Source organism: Eschrichtius robustus, chromosome 2, assembly GCF_028021215.1.
Source record: "Eschrichtius robustus isolate mEscRob2 chromosome 2, mEscRob2.pri, whole genome shotgun sequence".
Lineage (NCBI taxonomy): Eukaryota > Metazoa > Chordata > Mammalia > Artiodactyla > Eschrichtiidae > Eschrichtius > Eschrichtius robustus.
The window spans coordinates 116,261,888-116,279,355 of record NC_090825.1 but is presented as its reverse complement, the minus strand read 5'-3'; the positions used below and the strand labels follow the sequence as shown (position 1 = coordinate 116,279,355).

The following is a 17,468-nucleotide window of genomic DNA, read 5'->3' as shown; positions in this document are numbered from 1 at the left end:
AGTCTTCCCACACAGGAACAAAAGTATGGTGTCAGTCCACCGAATCATCTGTAACTTGTTTTTTACCTTCTCTACTTGTATTCAGGGCCATGTTGGAGAACACTTGACTCATCAGAGGGTGATATGAACAGCCTGCAGGGATTTGACCTAGGCAGGCCCAGTGTTGAGTCAGTTTTGTGACACTACTGCCAAAAACCTAGATGTGCCTCAGGTATTAGGGACAGATGACCTTGGGGCAGAGTGGCTGGGACCACTGAACTCTGGAGGGGTTGGCCCAGGGGGAGCCCTGTGGGTAGATGTGAATACCACCTCTGCAGGGATTCGTCAGTACATGGGGCAGTGTCCCATAGAGCATTGTCAAGAAGGCAAAGGATTTCAGGAGTCACACGAAGAATGACTGCTGGATCCCATGAGGCTAGATTTGTGAGAGGGGATCTTTCTCTGGGAATTTGGCTTCTGAGGTTCAGAAGGGCTGACCTGTCAGGGCAGGTTCAGGTGACTCTCTCTACTTTGAGAGGGCAGATTGGGACCAGTGGATATAAGCTTCATGAAAGCAGATTTTAGCTCGGGAACAGAAGACATTTTTCTAGCAATTGGAAGAGTTTAAAGCTAACGTAAAGGTGAGCCCTCCCTACTGCTGTAATCTTCAACCTGGCAGCCAGTTATCAGACATGCTTTACTGGATAAAAGGTTGGGCATTGGATCTAGTTATCCCAAATGCTGGTCCTCAGATCAGTGCCAGGCCTCCTGGTAAGGCTTATGTGAAGCATTTGTGAAAAATCAGGTGTTTAAGCCCTATCTTCTGAGACTGTGATTCAGTATGTGTAGGGTAAGGGTTAGAATCTGTTAGAATTTTCAGAAAGTGCCCAAAGTGCTCCTTGGAGAAATGGCTTATTCCACAGCAGGTGTAGGAAAAGTACTATATCTTGTACAAGAACATCTTGTGCCAGAAAGTATGGAGGTGCTCAAAGAATGATGGAAATGTGTCAAAAAGACACCGAAACCAACATGAAAAGGCTCTATTTCTTTTTTTCAGATTTATTCAGGTATATTTTACATAATCGTAGAACTGGATTATAACCCATAGATTAAATAAGAATCCATACTGATATAAATGAATGAATAAGTGAGGAAGAAGGAAAACTTCTTTTAGGTAGAGTGCCAACAAATACAGATAGAAGCAATGATGGAGTTTGAATATCATCCTTTGACAAACATCATGGTATTAATTATTTTAAATAAGAATTACTGGGGACTTCCCTGGTGGCGCAGTGGTTGAGAATCCGCCTGCCAATGCAGGGGACACGGGTTCAAGCCCTGGTCCGGCAAGATCCCACATGCCGCGGAGCTACTGAGCCCGCGCTCCACAACTACTGAAGCATGGGCCTAGAGCCCGTGCTCCGCAACAAGAGAAGCCACTGCAATGAGAAGCCCGCGCACCGCAACGAAGAGTAGCCCCCGCTTGCCACAACTAGAGAAAGCCTGCATGCAGCAACGAAGACCCAACGCAGCCAAAAATAAATGAATAAATTAATTAATTAAAAAACCCAAACAAACTCTGTGGAGCTAAAACATAATTTAAAAAAAAAAAAAAAAAAAGAATTACTGGTGAATGCCAGAACTAATGGGTGAAAGTTTGATGAGGAACAGGCTGTCTTCATATCTTAAAGAGTCTCCTCACAAAATATTTATCAATTCCAAAGGGACAAATAGTATCTTTATAGTGGAGAAATCTGGCAGACACCACCATGATCAAGTAATCAAAGTGAACACAGCCACTTGTGAGCCTGAATGACATCATGTGCCTCCTGATATGATGCACCGAGAAAGACAAGACATTGCTTTTGTGGCATTCTTGCCAACCGACACTACCTCAATCTAATCAGGAAAAAACATCAAGTTCAGGCTGAGGGACATTCTACAACTGGCCTGTACTCTTCAAAACTGTCAATGTAAAAAAAAAACAAAAAACAAAAAAAACTGTCAATGTAGTGAAAGACAAAGACAGGCTAAGGAAGGGTGTGTCAAGGTTAAAGGAGATTCAAAGACATGCTTCTCAATTCATCATGTAAGTCCTGGATTGGACCTTGGACCAAAATTATTTTTCTAAAAAGGATGTTATTGGGACAGTCGGCAAAATCTGAATATCTGTAGATCATGTGTCAATGTTAATTTCCTGATTTTGATAACTGTACTGTGGTTATGTTCTTAGGAAATACACACTTGATACATTTACAGGTAAAGTTACATCAAATCTGCAACTTACTTGCAAATGTTTCAGAAAAAATGTATAAACATAGAGAAAATGAGAAAGCAAATGTAGTAAAATGTTAACAGGTGACTCTTGATAGAAGTCTTTTTTATTTTGCAACTTTTCTGTAGGTTATTTTTCTGTATAATTTTCTGTAGTAGTTTTTAAGTGCCCAGTCTGAAATGATTTAAGGGAGGGGGAAAATGCCCAAGGTGATTGTGATGCAGAGCTATGTTTGAGAGCTACCAGATGTCAAGAAGATTCTTCAGTGCCCCTTCCTCTGAGGCCCCTTTGTCTCTCCAGAGGTAGGAAGATTATCATTCTGTGTGTTTGTGTCTGGAAAGAGGTTCTAGAGATACTGTTGTGAGCTTTATCATTGTGGTGAACTGTGGGTGTCCCACATTTGCTTACATGACTGGCATCTGGTTGGGGACTGTATTTGAATGGGTCCAGTGATTCTCCTTCTTTTCTCCGGTGTCCAGATAGAACTTCTGAGGGGCCTAATGTGGTTCCCACCATAGTCAGGTGGTATGAAGCTCGTAACAGGCTGGATGTTTTGTTTCTCCTGGGGGCTTCACTTCCATGTGGAAGAGTTGTACGTGGCATTTATTTTTTTGGTGAACCTATTCTGTTTTTATTTAAGTTGGTAACTGTCCACATCTTGATTAACAGATGCTTAACCCTATTAATCCCTAGATGGCAGGCTACTATAGATCCCTAATGAACCTATTTCAGGAGTACACATCCTGCAAGTCCTTGTGTTTCACAGGTGATCAAGGCCACACGCTAGGGCACAAACAAGGTGAGGCCATCGGAGAAGGAATCTTTCTCTCTGGGCAAGAAGATGAGCATGCACAGTGTCATCAGTCAGGATCACAAATGATTAAGCCTGCGGCGTGCCCCCTTTCCCTACTGCACAGCATCTTCGCAGAGAGCATTTCAGAACAATGGCAGCTTTTTCTTCTGTTATTAAGACAGAAGAAATAATAATTGTGCTACTTAGAAATATTGCAAGGATTCATGAGAGGGCACATACCCCATGTGTCCCATGTCCCCAGTGTGCCATGGACAAGCCTGATATCTAGGTTTGGACTGAAACTCCGGATGACACAGGCTCTGCGCCAAGGGTTTCACCTTAGTATTTCCTCAGCCCCCATCGAACCAGTCAACCTAATCCTTATTTCCCGTCCTGAAGCTCTGCCTTTTTGTTTTTCTCCTTTTCCACTGATTCAAACTCCCTTTTTAGCCCTTGTTGTTCTGATTCACCTGTGCGCAGGATTTCTGTGCATTTCCTGTTTCTGTGCACACATCCTGGTGCCAGCAGTGCCTGCTTCATGGCCCTGTGCATCGCAGAGGACCCCACACTGAAAAGGGCCTGTGTTTGATTTAATGCTCTGCCCTCACCATCTTGAAATTCCTAATAGTTTTAGAACAACTAAATGTTCACATTTTCATGAACGTTATGTAGTGAGTCCTGAGTGACAGGGAAGGAGGAGGGCAGCTTCTGAATCTGAAGTGGGCAACATTCTCATGAGCCCCCTGGCCACCCTGAGATCAGCTCCACCACCTCCTCAATGACCCCTAGACACTTGCTCAGCTTTGTTAGCTGAAATATGACCTCTGACCCTTGGCATATTGCCCACATCAGTCACCCTGACCCAGAGCGTTTGGTTTCTGCGAATGCAATCACTTCCATTTCTGCGTGCACCCCGCCCGCCCCCCGCCTCCAAGATTAACAGAGTAGCAGCTGCTGCCATCCCTCTGCACACAGACAGCTGACTCGCCTGCTGATTGTGAACATCCCAGTAATCCAAGTGCTAATGGTATTTATTCAGTCCAGCCAGCTCAGCCCTGAACAAGGTTTATTCTCATTTATCTCATTGGAGACGAGCTACGTCCTTAATATCCTTCTGTTGACTTTGAGCACACCAGCGCCACTGATGTTGCTGAGAGGCGTGCCAGGCCCCTGCCCTTCCAACTCACTCAGATCCCCAGCTGTCAGGACACCCATCTTCCAGCCAGCAAGACATCCCCACCCCCACCCCCACCCTCAGGCATGGGCCACATCTCAGGTCCTGAGTCTGTAGGCTAGGAGGGGGATGAGGCCAGCATACATGTGCCTGGGGTATCTGGGCTGAATAAAAGCAGTGTTCTCAAGGATATGGTCTGGCCTCTTTGTGTAGCAACCCCACTATAATTATAATCTTCCGGTCACAATGTATTGTCTAGCATTTTGGCACTCGTTAGCTATTCTATCTTTAACTCAAGGTAGTTTTAGCTCTGCCTCACAGGTGAAGAAACTGAAGTGAAGGGACTTGCCCAAGGTCATCAGCCATTGTTTACAGGATTCTCACCAAGAGTTCTCCAGGCTTTTGCCCTGGCACATTCTGTAGACCTCACTCTGAGCTATTTTGGGCATTTCTTCCCCCAAAACATAGCAGTGAGCATTGAGAGCCCAAGGCTGAGCTGACTGGAGAGAGAGGGGTTCTGAGAGCATGTTGGTGTCTGCCCCTCTAGGGCAGATTGCTCAAGAAAAGCCCTTCTCTGCTGTCCCTGCCTGGATGGACTGAGTGCCATCTGGAAATGCTAGCCTGGTTTTTCCTACCCTCCTGCTGTGTTTCCTCAGCCTCTTTGACTGGGTGGCACTGAAAGGCTTTTTTCGGAAGGGTATTATATGGAACCCCTGATGTGTCTGTGGAGCCACTGAAGCCCTGAAGCCTGGGGTAGAGCTCAGAGTTACGTGGGTTCCCTCATTTAAGCTAGTCAGGGTGTGGGCCCAGGGCTGCTAAGGCCGCACTTGGCCACACTCAGCCACAGGCCCACATTTGGCCCATGGTCCTGCTCTACTTACCCAAGTTTTCAGGACTCTGCTGCAGGTGAAAAAGTAGATTCATTGCCTTATGAAAGTGATTTTTGCAAGTGGCAAAAGGCACCAGGCTTTCCCTTTTTCTCTCTGGTTTACTTCTCCTGTGTTTGAGTTCTATTCTTTCCTACTCTAAATGGCTTCCCTCCATGGGGATGGTTTGGGTTGGGACCTGCCCCCTCAGGACCACAAGGAGTGGAAGAGGCAGCCATCAGTGGAAGGGAAGAAAGGGGTGTCAGTGCCTGGTGAGGAAGAAAGGATGCTGGGCAGAAACCGACACACACCGTGTAACAAGAGTCGGCCTGACCTGGGAATGGTGGGCTATGCCTGGCTCAGAGTGTCCCTCCAGCTCATCTCCCACCCCGGGGTCACTGTCCTGAGGCAGGCCCTTCTCCTGGGCCCTCTCTTGTGTCTGTATGCCCTAGAAGTGCTTATTTCCAATTCCCCGTTTTGCCTTGCGTGTGTTGAGGAAGGAGAAGCAGGAGCAGGTTCCACTTGCTGGGCAGGATATGGGTCCTGTGTCTCCCCATCCTCAGTCGCAGCCTGACCTGCCCTTGTGTCAGGAGTCAGCTGCACTCCTCAGCCCCGTTTTCTATGATTCTTCAGGGCAGCCTTCCACTGAATGGTCTTCTTGCCTCTCTGTACATGCTCATGCTGTTCCCTGAGCACATGCCTGTCGTCTGGTGCACAGGCTGTCTTCCTCACTTGTACTCCAGTCTTCTGCAGTCTCTCTTCTTCCAGGCAGCCCTCCTGGCTCTTCCAGACCAGACTTTCTTATTCTTTCTCTGAACCCCCACAGACCTTAGGTTCAGAGCCACCTGGTACGGCCTAAAGTTACATAGCCGTTCATTTACTCACTCTGAAACCTGTAAGTAGGATATGGTGGTGTGGTGTCTCTCCTATGTGTGGAGCCTGGCTTGTTGAGTGTTGAGTGGCAGAGAACAGGCTGAGTGTCCCCAAGGATCTGTTCTGCACATGGGGCTTCTCTGAGCAACTGCCTGGCCAGTGCCTTGCCTCTAGATCTTTCCTAGGACAGTGCTTTCTGGCCCTTTCTAACTCACATCTGGGCTCTGATGGACAAAAATGCTGGGGAAGCCATATCTCTTCTTGGCTTTTGGCATCTTTTGTTTACTCCCATTGGCTTATTCTTTCTCTGGAGGATCCTAGGAACTTGCCTACACAGTATGTGCCCTCCCCTTTTGCCCCTGGTAGTTTGTTTTATTGTTTGTGCTGTGGTTCCCTTTGGGGTTTGAGTCTTCTCTCCCCTTCTACCAGGTGAAACCTGGGTGGGCAGAGTCCCAGTATTCTTCATGTCTCTCCCCTCTCCCAGTACTGCCCCAGTTGGTGACAGGGCTGCTACTCTGGGAGCTGCTTAGGCTGGGTCTCCTTGGAGGCCCCTCTGCTCCTGAGCTCTGAGTTTGTCTTTCGGGGTTAGCCAGGTGATTGTTTCTGGGTCTTGTTCTCAGCAGATCTGTAGACAAGGATGAAGCTTCACATGACGTCTTTGGAGGGCCTTGTCTGTGCCGCTCTGCAGGCCCACTGGGGATGGGGCTCCTAGGTGCTATTCCCTGAGGCTGATGAGATGTTGGGCCTCACAGCCCCCCTTCCTTGGGAGGCTGCGTTTGACATTTGTGTGAATTTCTCAGCGTGGTCGACTTCTTTTCCCAGACCCTGCCTGTTGTGGGTGAGCGTTCCTCAGACGCATGACGGCAGAGACAGCCCTAATTAACTCACGCTTTGATGAAGCAGCTGACTTTCTCAAGTTGGGGGAGCAGGGGGCAGGGGAGAGGCTCAGCTCCATACTCTGTGCATTGGCGCCCACCTGCCTGTCTGGAGAGGAGCTGTCAGCCTTCTTCCCCAGGGACCCCAGTGCATCTCCAGGCTGCTCCTCAGACACAAGTGAAGTTGCAGTGGGAAAGGCCAGCACCCACCCTGCGCATCCTTTTGCAGAGAAGATGCAGAGGGATGCAGGCGCCTCCCATTATACAGCAGGAAAACTGGCTCCATGTGCTAAGTCTGCTTCGAACCTTGAAGCTGGTGCCTGGTAGGAGTAGTGGGTGGACCATCAAGGACTCACTTGGGCCCCATTACCGTACCATCCGGCCCGCTTGTATGGGGTGCCTGCTGTGTGCCAGGCCGTCTCCTGTGAGCAGCAAGCAGTGTGCTCTCTCTCTTGTTACCTGCCTCCCCTTTTCTCTGGGTTTTGGACCAGGAATCGACTCTCTGATTTGTCTGTACTCTGCCTTACTCTCCAAGATGTTCTGAGGGCCCCCTGCTAAGATTGGGGGTTAGGAGAAACAGGTGCTTTTTGGGTCTCCAGGGTACTTTGTGGTGGCCATGCTAAGATAAGGCAGCCAGAGCCCAGAAGAGACTGGGTGCCCTCTGTGTGCTTGCTGTCTGGGTGAGGGTGACAGCCACTGTCTCACCTCTGGTCCAGCCTCTCCCCTTGCTGCTGGTCTCAGGCTTTTTACATGCCTGCCACCTTTCTTTTCTGAGGCCTCATAAGCTGCTGATGAGGGAGTCTTGACCTTCCTCGAAGGCCTAACTACACAGATCCCTGCACTTGGCACTTGCTCCTTAATTCATCATCAGTTTGATCTTAGAAAGTAAGGGGTTCCCAGCCATGTCCCTGTCTGGCACCCTGCCCTAGAGGAGGTCTCACCCTCCAGGACCCCCATCCTTTCATCCATGAGCGCTTTGCCTGAAATATTTGTTTGAAGCTCATCACTCTTTCTCTAGCCCAGAATGGGGACTGGAGTTCCAGAGGCAGCTCTGGGTTCTTTGTGTTTCAGTGTTGCCCGTTTGTTGGCTGATGCAGTCATGGTTGTACACATATGTTGCTTCATTCACTCCTTACTGTCCAGGGCCCTACGCCATGGCAGACCCTGTGCTGAGTGCTGAGATACAGGGACAATCATAGTAGCCGCTGTCACATAGTGGAGAGTCCAGCAGGGAGGCAGCTGGGTTGGTCCTATTTGGGGATCTACTCAGGGATGCAAAGGCTCCCTGGATATTGTTCTTTCTGCCTGCCTCCCTCCCATAAGTGTTTACTCCATACTGTCTGTGTGCTCCACCCAGGAGGGGAGAGAGAGGAAGGGGTCCCTGGCCCTGGAGCTCCACACCCTGAAGGGAACAGATCGTTAGTGATTCCCCGGAGTGAGATGCACCTGGGATCATGGAAGGGGGAAGCACGTAAGGCTGGCTTGAGGAGCGTGGAGGAAGGCTTTCCATAGGAGGGACACTGAAGTAGCACCTTTAGCATCAGAGGGATCTTAAAATGGTAGAGGTGATTTCCATTCCCAGATCACCCCAGCCCATTGGCTGATAGGGAGTGGACACTGGCCTGGGGCCCTTGGCCCTGTTGTCTGTGCCATAGGCCATTGTACCCAGGTGGACCTACACCAGTTTGTTTCTGTTTCCCCAGATAAGTTCTAGGTTGTCCGGAGTGGGAACACCCCCTGTGCACCTTGTTCCTCCCCAGGGATGGCTGCTGTGGTGGTAGCCCTCTTACCTGGGTTGGGCCCAGGGGCGTACCCCCAAGTTGGTGAGTAGGTGCAAAGTCCTGCTTTCCTGTGCTTCCCCCTCCAGCAACCCAAAGGTCCAGGTGGAAGCCATTGAGGGAGGAGCCTTGCAGAAGTTGCTGGTCGTTCTGGCCACGGAGCAGTCTCTCACTGCAAAGAAGAAGGTATGTTTCTGCTGCCTTTTTCCCGCCCAGACCCCAGCACACCTGTGGAGCCTAAAAGGCGAGGGTCCCTTTCCAGGTTGTACACATCACTCTTGGGGGCCTGAGTGGCCATCCGCTGGGTGGCGTAGGGGGAGAGGTCCCCTTCACCTAAAGCAGCACAGCAGCATGTGAGGCGTCTGGAGGCCTGCTCCCATGGTGCAGTCTCAGGTTCAACACCGTGGCTTCCTGCCCTGGGCCTCCGTTTGTCCACTGGGTGGTGTTGAAGGTGTCTGATGTCTCTCCTGGCCCTCACAGCCCTGGGTGCTGGGGTGAGCTGTACCCAAGGGTGGTGGGTGGGGCCAGGAAGAATGGGAGCTGGGCTGGGGTAGCTGGGGCACCTCTGGGTGCCTGCCCCAAGGCCTAGTTTCTGTGGCTCCTCACCCATCTGGATCTGTGCCTCCCCAGGTTCTATTTGCCCTGTGCTCCTTATTGCGACACTTCCCCTATGCCCAGCAGCAGTTCCTGAAGCTGGGGGGGCTGCAGGTGCTGAGGAGTCTGGTCCAGGAGAAGGGCATGGAGGTGCTGGCCGTGCGCGTGGTCACTCTGCTCTACGACCTGGTCACTGAGAAGGTGAGTGCCCAGGCCTGTCCTGCCTCCCGTGCACTTTGCTTTGTGTTTGTTTCTGGCCATTTGACCCTCCCCCCTCCCCCCTCCCCATATCTTCCATCCATTCCCTCCATCCTCATAGGTGAGTATCCTGAGCAAACATGCCAGCCCTGAGCTGGGCAGACAGGGATGCTGTGGAGCCCAGGATTTCTGAGATGTCAGGGCGGATGTCCTGTGGGAAGTGACTGCTGAGCTAAAACCTGAGGGCTGGTGAGGAGTGGGAGGGGAGGAGGGGGCGCTGGCAGTGGTCAGGGCCAAGTGTGCAAGCACAGGGGTCAGCATGATGAAGGGTCAGTGTGACCAGAAGCCAGAAACAGCCAGGATCAGCCCTTCATGGAATAAAAGGTCATTTGGCTGAAACATAGGGTGCGGGTGACCAGGAGCAGGTGGGATGGAGCAGCTGTGTCTGGGAGCCATCACAGCAGCCAGGAGACTGAGGAGCCAGGGGCTGGAATGATGCTGAATCTTAAGATTCTAGAAACCTGGAGGTGCCTTCTCTGGGAGCTTTGGCTCTGGGCAGGGACTCAGACTGGCTGCCACTGAGGGACCCAGGGACCCACGTGCTTGCCATCTGGGAGGAGACTTGGTGCCCAGACCACTTTGGTGTTTGTGAGCCTGAGAAGTGTCTTAATTAAGGAGAGGGTAAAACCAGCCAGGGCTGATTCTTAATTCAGCTGCTGCAGAGAGCATTGGCAGGGTTTTCTCAGCTGCCTCTCTGGGGCCACACTCTCCCTACAGCCAACTGCGGATTAGTGGAGCAGGGCTGGGCAGCCGCTGGAAACCACTTCTGAATGCTGGAGGCAGAGGGGCCCAGCCCTTCCTCCCTGCCCCTCCCCTGTGCACCCCTCCCCCCAGGCCTCAGGCCAAGGATCAGGGTTGTCTGTTGCTGCTTTTCTCTCCACCTGTTGGCTTTTGTGTGTGTGCACTCACTCACTCTGTCTGTCTCTCTTGTCCTGTCTTGTCTCTCAGTCTCTCCCTCTCTCTCTCCCTCTCTCCCCCTTTCTCTTCCTCCACCCCTCTAAGCTGCAGAAACCCAGTTTCTCAGAACAGCAGGCAGCCATGTGGTCCTCACGTCCAATTAATAAGGCCGGGGCACAGCTGACATCCTGGGAGTGGGCCAGCAAGCCAGGGGAAGGACATGTACATAGGCTTGGCATTTCCCAGGAGGAACCTATCACTTTCCCCTCGTGACTTGGGTGTCTCTTTGCTGCCCTCAGCCCTGGCGTAGCGGGCCCTGTGACTTTGCCTCATCCCCGGAGAGCTACCACTGGCAGTCTCACCAAGGCTGCCCTGGTGAGAGGCAGGCCCCTGAGTCAGCTGGCCCTGGAGCCGGCCTTTGAGGCTTTGGGGTGCTGTGAAGATCAGGGAGGGAGTGGCGTCTCTCTGCAAACAGTATGGAGACAGCCATCCTCCTGCAGGAGGAGGACCGTGGAGGAGTTTCAGCCAGAGAGTGTTAGAACAGATGACAGCCATACTTTACACTTGAGGCAGTCAGGGCTTCTTGTTCTTTTGGTTTCTCAGAGAGAATAAAGAACTAGTCAAACTAGCCAAACCCATCTGGGGATGGGTCCAGAGCTGCCTGAAGGTAGAGGTGTGACAGGTTGCCAACCGGGGGGTGCCATGCACCTTGAGGGCATCATTGATGTTGGGAGGTAGCAGCTGAAGGCAGAATTCCCATGAGAGTGTGGGACCACCTCTCAGATTGTTAGGGTCCTTGGCTCACCGGCTTACCCCTTCTGTGGTCTGCCAGACCCCAGGCATTTCTTCTTCTGTCCCTTGGCTCTTGGTGGGCCCTCCACTAAGAAACTGTGCCCTGACGTCTGGGCTCCTGCAGAGCTGGGATGCCCTCCTGTGGCCATGAGCCCACGTCCTCTCGTGCCTTCTTGGAGCCAAAGGGCCGCAGAGGTGACCTGCCCGCTGGTTCCTTCCACAAGTGTTGACTGGTCGTCTGCCCTGCCAGTGCTGTGCCAGCCCCATGGTCCCTGCCCTCCTGGTGCTTTCAGGCAGACATTTATCAGAGAATCTCCTAGAGCATGTAGGCCCTGGAGGCTTATGATCAGGGCCCTAACCTCTTCTGAGGAGTCAAAGGAGGTGCTGAGTGAGAAATGAGGGGTGAGTCAAGTTGACTGTGGAGTCAGTGTTGGGTGAGAGGGTGCCTGGAAGTGGGAGCTGCACATACATAGGTCCTGGGGGAGAGTTAGTGTGACAGGTGCCAGAGTGAGGGCATGTGTGGGGAGGCGCCCACGTGCAGGCAGGGGCAGATCCTGAAGAGCCTCCAAGTCCCAGGGAAGGGAGTCAGTCTTTATCATCAGAAATGCCAAGTTGTGAAGGGTTTGGGGCTGTGCCACATTGTCTGCTGTCAGAGGACTGGAGGATGCAGGCTGGGAGCGGGAGGCAGGGGACTGCAAAAGTGCAGTGAGGAGCAGGGCCCATGGGGCAGAGAGCTGGGAGGACTGGGATGTGTTTGGAGGTGGAGCTGGCAGGACTTGGGAGTAGGTTAGGAAAGGACTACTACATCCCTCTCAGCTTTTTCTGTCCCAGGATGCTGACCCCCCCTCCTCCCCTGCTTCCTCTGCCAGCTCCAACAATCGCCAAAGTCATCAGGTGGTCCACTGGGGCCCCTGATCTTTTTCTGGGCTTCCCTCTTGCCTTCCCTGTCATCTGCATGCCTCATCCTCCCCTGGAGTTAGGGCAGTGATTTCTTCTTTCTCCTTGCAAACACATTTAGTACAACCAGTACGGGACATCTCTACCCACTGCCGACCCTCCATCTCTGCATAGCCTTCCTCTGACATTTGAAGTAAGTTGGTAGACTCCTGGTGGCTTGCTGTGATGGTATAGTGGTTAGTACTCTGCATTGTGAAATAAGTTGGTAACTTGTCAGGTTTCAGGTGTTTCCTTTCCTGCCTCTGGCAGCCTGGCGGGATCGGTTCCCACCATATTCTGATGGGGCTGGGTTTCTGCACTTACCAGACACAGGCCATGCATGTGACTTCCTGCCCAAACTTTCCTCAACTTCCCAGGCCCTCAGCATAATGGCCAGGGACGCCCAGGGCTCTGAGCATTCTGGGCCCCAGCCTGGCCCTCGTGCCCCATCGACCATAACAGCCTGCTGGTCTTCAAACATGAGGTGGGCCCAGGCCTATTGTCACAACCCTCCTGTGTGTGTGGACCCTCCACCCTTGTCCCCTTGGGCAACTCCCACAAGCCCCTCAAGACTCAGGGAAATGCCAGCCTCCTCTGTCGCCCATGCCCTAACTCCTCTGAGGGAGTGGATCTGTAGTTGTGGTGATGGCGATGTGATGCTGCTGCTGGTACAGCTAACGTTTGTTGATGGCGAAGCTCACGTTGTGGGTGTGCACTGTGTGCTGGGCACTGGCTGCATGGTCACTGTCCCACTGAGTCCTCCCAACAGTCCTGAAGGGGTTACGTCCTCTCCTCCACATGAGAGATGATGGCATTGGGTCTTAGGGAGGCAAATGCTAGCCCAAGGTCATTCCGTCATTCAGCTGTCAGTGGTGGAGCAGGAATTTGAATCCAGACTGTCTGCCTTCACACCACCCTGCTGGATGAAATGTATCATGGTATTTAGGACTTATTCAGTTAATGTTTAATCTCCTGCTAGATCCTGAGCTCCTTGAGGGCAGGGACCATGTCTCCATCTTGGTTTCTCCAGCACCTGGCACATTACACAGTTGTTTTTGATGAGTGGATGGATGGAGAGATGGGTGGACATATGGATGGGCTGGAGAGCATGTGTGAAGCTATGAGTCCAGTTGGCCTTCTCCCATGAAGGGCCTTTGAGGCCCAAGGGGAAGGAGGAAGAGGGTGCAGACTCATGGGTTAGCCATGTGCCTTCGAGTCTGAAAGGCAGGGCTAACTGCTCTCTGTGTGTTCTCTCCCCTTCCCACACCCCGGCCCCTGGCCATGCGGATGGCAGATGTTTGCTGAGGAGGAGGCCGAGCTGATGCGGGAGACGTCCCCAGAGAAGCTGCAGCAGTACCGCCAGGTGCACCTCCTGCCAGGCCTTCAGGAACAGGGCTGGTGCGAGATCACTGCCCACCTCCTGGCACTGCCAGAGCACGATGCCCGCGAAAAGGTCCTACAGACGCTGGGTGCCCTCCTGGCCACCTGTCGGGACCGCTACCGTCAGGACCCACAGCTCAACAGGACGCTGGTCACCCTCCAGGCTGAGTACCAGGCACTGGCTGCCCTGGAGCTCCAGGATGGCGAGGATGAGGGCTACTTCTGGGAACTCCTGGGCTCTATCAACAGCTTGCTGAAGGAGCTAAGATGAGGCTGCCCCTGACACTGGGACTGGACTGGGACGCTGCTCGTGAGGCTGAGGGGCACCAGCTGGGGTGGGCTCTTCAGGGGATACCAGCTAGGAGGGAGGACTTCCCCACTGGGGCCTGGGCATCATCTGGGCAGTGCTGGCCTGGCCATTAAATGGTAGCATGAAGGCCATTGTCTGTCTGTTTACTATGTGTCTGTGCAGACTGGGCACAGTGCTTTGGTGGTCTTTGGGTGATAGGGCCCTGAGGTCCCCTGGTGACGTGCTGGGTGGTCAGTCCAGGGCATCCAGTAACAGGCCCCGTGGGGAGGGTCTGGGCCCAGCAGTTGGAAAACCCCAGTTGGGACCCAGCTGTTTACCAGCCAGTGGCTCTGTGACTTTGGGAAGTCATTTAACTTCCCTGAGGCTGTTTCCTCATCTGTAAAAGGGGAATGCTATTAAATGAGAGAAAACATACATAAAGCACTACACCAGTGCCTGGCACTTGTGCTTGTCCCCTCCTCACCCAGCTATGCAGGGAGATCTGGGTAATCATCTCACTGCCCCCTTCATCCTGTGCCTACATATTAGTTTCGAGGCCACTGGCACTGGCAGAAGCCTGAGGGCATCTCCACACGCAGGGATGCTGTGTCAGCCCAGGCAGCTGATGGGCGAGGCTGGAGCTTTTGGCACTGGGGTCTGGGTGGTGGGACTGCGGTGGCTTCGTGCACTCGGGAGGCCTTTGGGTGTAGGCCTAACTCTGGGAGAGGAGTAATCTCGATAAAGCTGGTAGTGGGAGCCCAGGCCTGCTGGGCCCACCTGACGGGGCAGAGGTGCTTCTCTGTGCCCTTGCCCCTCTCCTGTGTCTGTGGTGATCTGCGCTGAGCTGGAGGAGGCGGCCTTGGAGGCAGGGGCAGCCGAGCCTGACAAGTCGCGGCTCCCACCCCAGAGAAGCTGGGAGCCTGCCGCAGGTTGCCACGGCAACCCCTGCTCTGGGCTTTCCTGATTTGGATTCTGGTGCGTTTGTTTTTCTGCCTTTCCCAATGCACCAGAGGCTCACTCCTGCTGCTCAGGCAGCCCCTCCCAGCCTCCATGTAGAAATCTCCCCATCCTGGCCTTGCGTGTAGAAATCTCAGCTTCACTGAGCTGAGGGGAAACTGAGGCCCAGAGAAACCTGGGGCAAGTTGGTGGCTTCCTTCCCTGCAGTCCCTTTGCTCGGCCTCAGACCCTCCCCTGCCCACCTCATGCCACAACACACAGGAAGCCTGGGAGTGCTGCTGGCTGCAGAGAGCTCTCCCAGGAGGGCAGGAGGAAAGCAGGAGTCTGTTGAGCCAGGGTAGGATGCCTCAGGGCTCGGCCGTTGTGGGGATCAGACCCAAAGTCTATCAAGTGTTGGATACCTACTGACTCACTGCCTTTAAAACCTCTCAGTAGCCTTCGAAGTACATTTTACATATGAGGAAATCATGGCCAGAGAGGCTAAATGATCTGCCTGAGGTCACACAGGTTGTGAGTGACAGAGCTGGAGTTTGCTGGGCTGACCATGCTGTGGAAAGCTTGAATGTTTGGCTCAGAAAAGGATCATTTTAATTTGACAGGCAGTGGTGGGAGGGCCAGGAGAGATGGCAGAGCAGGGCAGAGTGCAGAAAGGAGGTGCTGGGACCTGGCTAAGGCCAAGGTCAAGAGTCACTTTAAAGAGGGTGTCAGGAGACTCTCAGGTGGGTTTGAGAAAGGGGGAAGGTGAGACATAGGGAAATGGGGCTGCCCTGGCACATGGAGAGAGGGGAGCTTGGACTTGGGAACAAGTCTGGTCTGAGTCTCGGTCCTGGCAGAGGTGAGCACTGAGGCTGTAGGAGCAGGTGCACTATTTGGACGAGGGCTGACAGAAATGTGGGGAGCTGTGGAAGGAGGGCTTGTCAGGCCCCTGTGGTAGTATCAGGCTAGGACTGAGGATCCCCAGAGCCACTGAAGCTTCTGTAACCACCAGGGTCTGATCTGGGATATGGGAAGGGGTTCCCACAGAAGGAGTGACACTAGTAGAGGCCTAATTGAGGACCCCAGTATCTCTTCTGCCCTCAGGTATGCTGCATAAAATAGCATACCTGTAAAGTGGAAAGGAGATTTTGGGCCACGAACTCTTGGGGAGAGGGGACCCTGGGGCCGAGAAAAGAGCATATGGGAGGTGAGAGAGGGGAGCCAGACCAGTGCCAGGCTGCCACAGCCGGGTGATGGGACTGTTTCTCCCTTCTTCTCCACTTCACATACACACAGACAAGGCATCAGGGAGGGTGCAGCTTGGTCTGCAGTCTGTCTTCTCAGTGGCCTCATCTGGGTTCATCATGGGCCTCTGACTTCTTGGTCCTGGGCCCTGAAGCAGACCCTCCAGGGGACACAGGCAGCAGTGTGACCCAGGGCTCAGGCTCAGGCTGCATGGGTGTGGATTCTGGTTCTGCCACCCAGTTCATCAGTGATTGTTGTCTGCAGGTCTAGGAGGAGCCCTTTTCTGCCTTCCCTTTGGGTGCCATCCTGGGGACTGTGCCCAGGGAGTGTGACCTGGGCTTGAAATTAGGCAGAAAGTGGTAATGGTTGGGGGGGCATAGTGACCAGACTTGGGGTGATTCAGCTTCTTCCTGCCAGGGCCTGGAGGCCGTTTATTTGTTCTCCACCCCCTGTCATGTGGTGGGGCCCCAAGGCTCTTGGCCTTCTGGCAAGGACTGGACTGAGAGCTGTGACTGGCTGACACCCTGTAGTCCCTGGATGATTGCTGGTTCCCTGCTCCTCAGCTGGGCTGAACCAGGCCCTCTGTGTGGGAGGCTGACAGGGGTGGGGAGTAGGGTGGGGGCCCTAAGTCCTCTCCCCATCCCTTAGCAGGCTTGGTCTTTATTAATCCACTTGTTCATTCATTCTTTCATTCAAATTGTATTTGTTGAGCACTTACTCTGTGTTGGGCCCCCCTGGCCTGAGATTAGTAAATCACAGGCCCTGCCACCAGGGAGCTCACAGTCTGGTGGGGAAGCAGTTGAGCATGACATGTACTGTGGTGGGGGAAGCCTTGGTCAGTTGGAGCTGAGGAGACCCCTCACCTAGTTGAGGAGGTCAAGGAAGGCCTCCCAGAGCCGGTGGTAGCCAAGCTGTAGCCTGAAGGACATTTGAAGAACAAGCCAAGTGGAGTGGGGAAAGGGTTTCCAGCCTGAAGATAGAAGAAGGCCTGAGGTTGAGAGAGAGTGGTCCATTTGAGGAACCCAGTTCACCATAGGTGGAGGAAGTGCCAGGGGTGAAGGGCCAGGTGGCCAAGGTGGAGCTACAGGAGTCAAGGGGACCACATTCTCCAGCACCCTACCAGCCTTGCCAGGGAGCACGCCCTCGTCCCGATACAGCAGGGAGCAAGGGGTGGGTTTTAAGCATTCTCCTGGCTGCTGCTCACCCATTCATTTATTCAGTCCTTCATTCGCAAACAAATCTGATTTAGTACTACTAGGACCCAGGTGCTGTTCTAGGGCATGAAGTGGTAAGTGGAACAGTGGAGGTGTGTGTGGGGGTAGACCCTGACAAATAAGTATGTAATATGATGTCTGGCAGTGAGTGCTAAAAGCTGTGAAGAAAAATAAAGCCTGAAATGGGGTTAAAGAGTGTCAGGGAAGGCCTCTCTGAGGAGGTGCTGTGTGAACAGAAGGAAGCGGGGCAGTGAGCCCTGTGGGGATCTGGGGAAGTGCTTTGTAGACCAAGGGAATAGCAGAGGCAGGAACATGGC

The 17,468-nt window shown here is 53.0% G+C and overlaps 1 protein-coding gene across 5 annotated transcripts in view; it reads left to right on the top strand.

Moving 5' to 3' along the window:
- SIL1 (SIL1 nucleotide exchange factor) overlaps window positions 1-13,906 on the top strand; it is a 307,634-nt gene extending 293,728 nt beyond the window's left edge. For all 5 annotated transcript variants that reach the window (XM_068535964.1, XM_068535967.1, XM_068535963.1 and 2 more), the window contains 3 exons: window positions 8,703-8,799; window positions 9,244-9,408; window positions 13,385-13,906. In XM_068535964.1, coding sequence (XP_068392065.1) covers window positions 8,703-8,799; window positions 9,244-9,408; window positions 13,385-13,741 — 619 coding nt within the window. In that variant the 3' untranslated portion in view covers window positions 13,742-13,906. The remainder of the gene's footprint in view (window positions 1-8,702; window positions 8,800-9,243; window positions 9,409-13,384) is intronic.
- The last annotated feature ends 3,562 nt before the right edge of the window (window positions 13,907-17,468 follow it).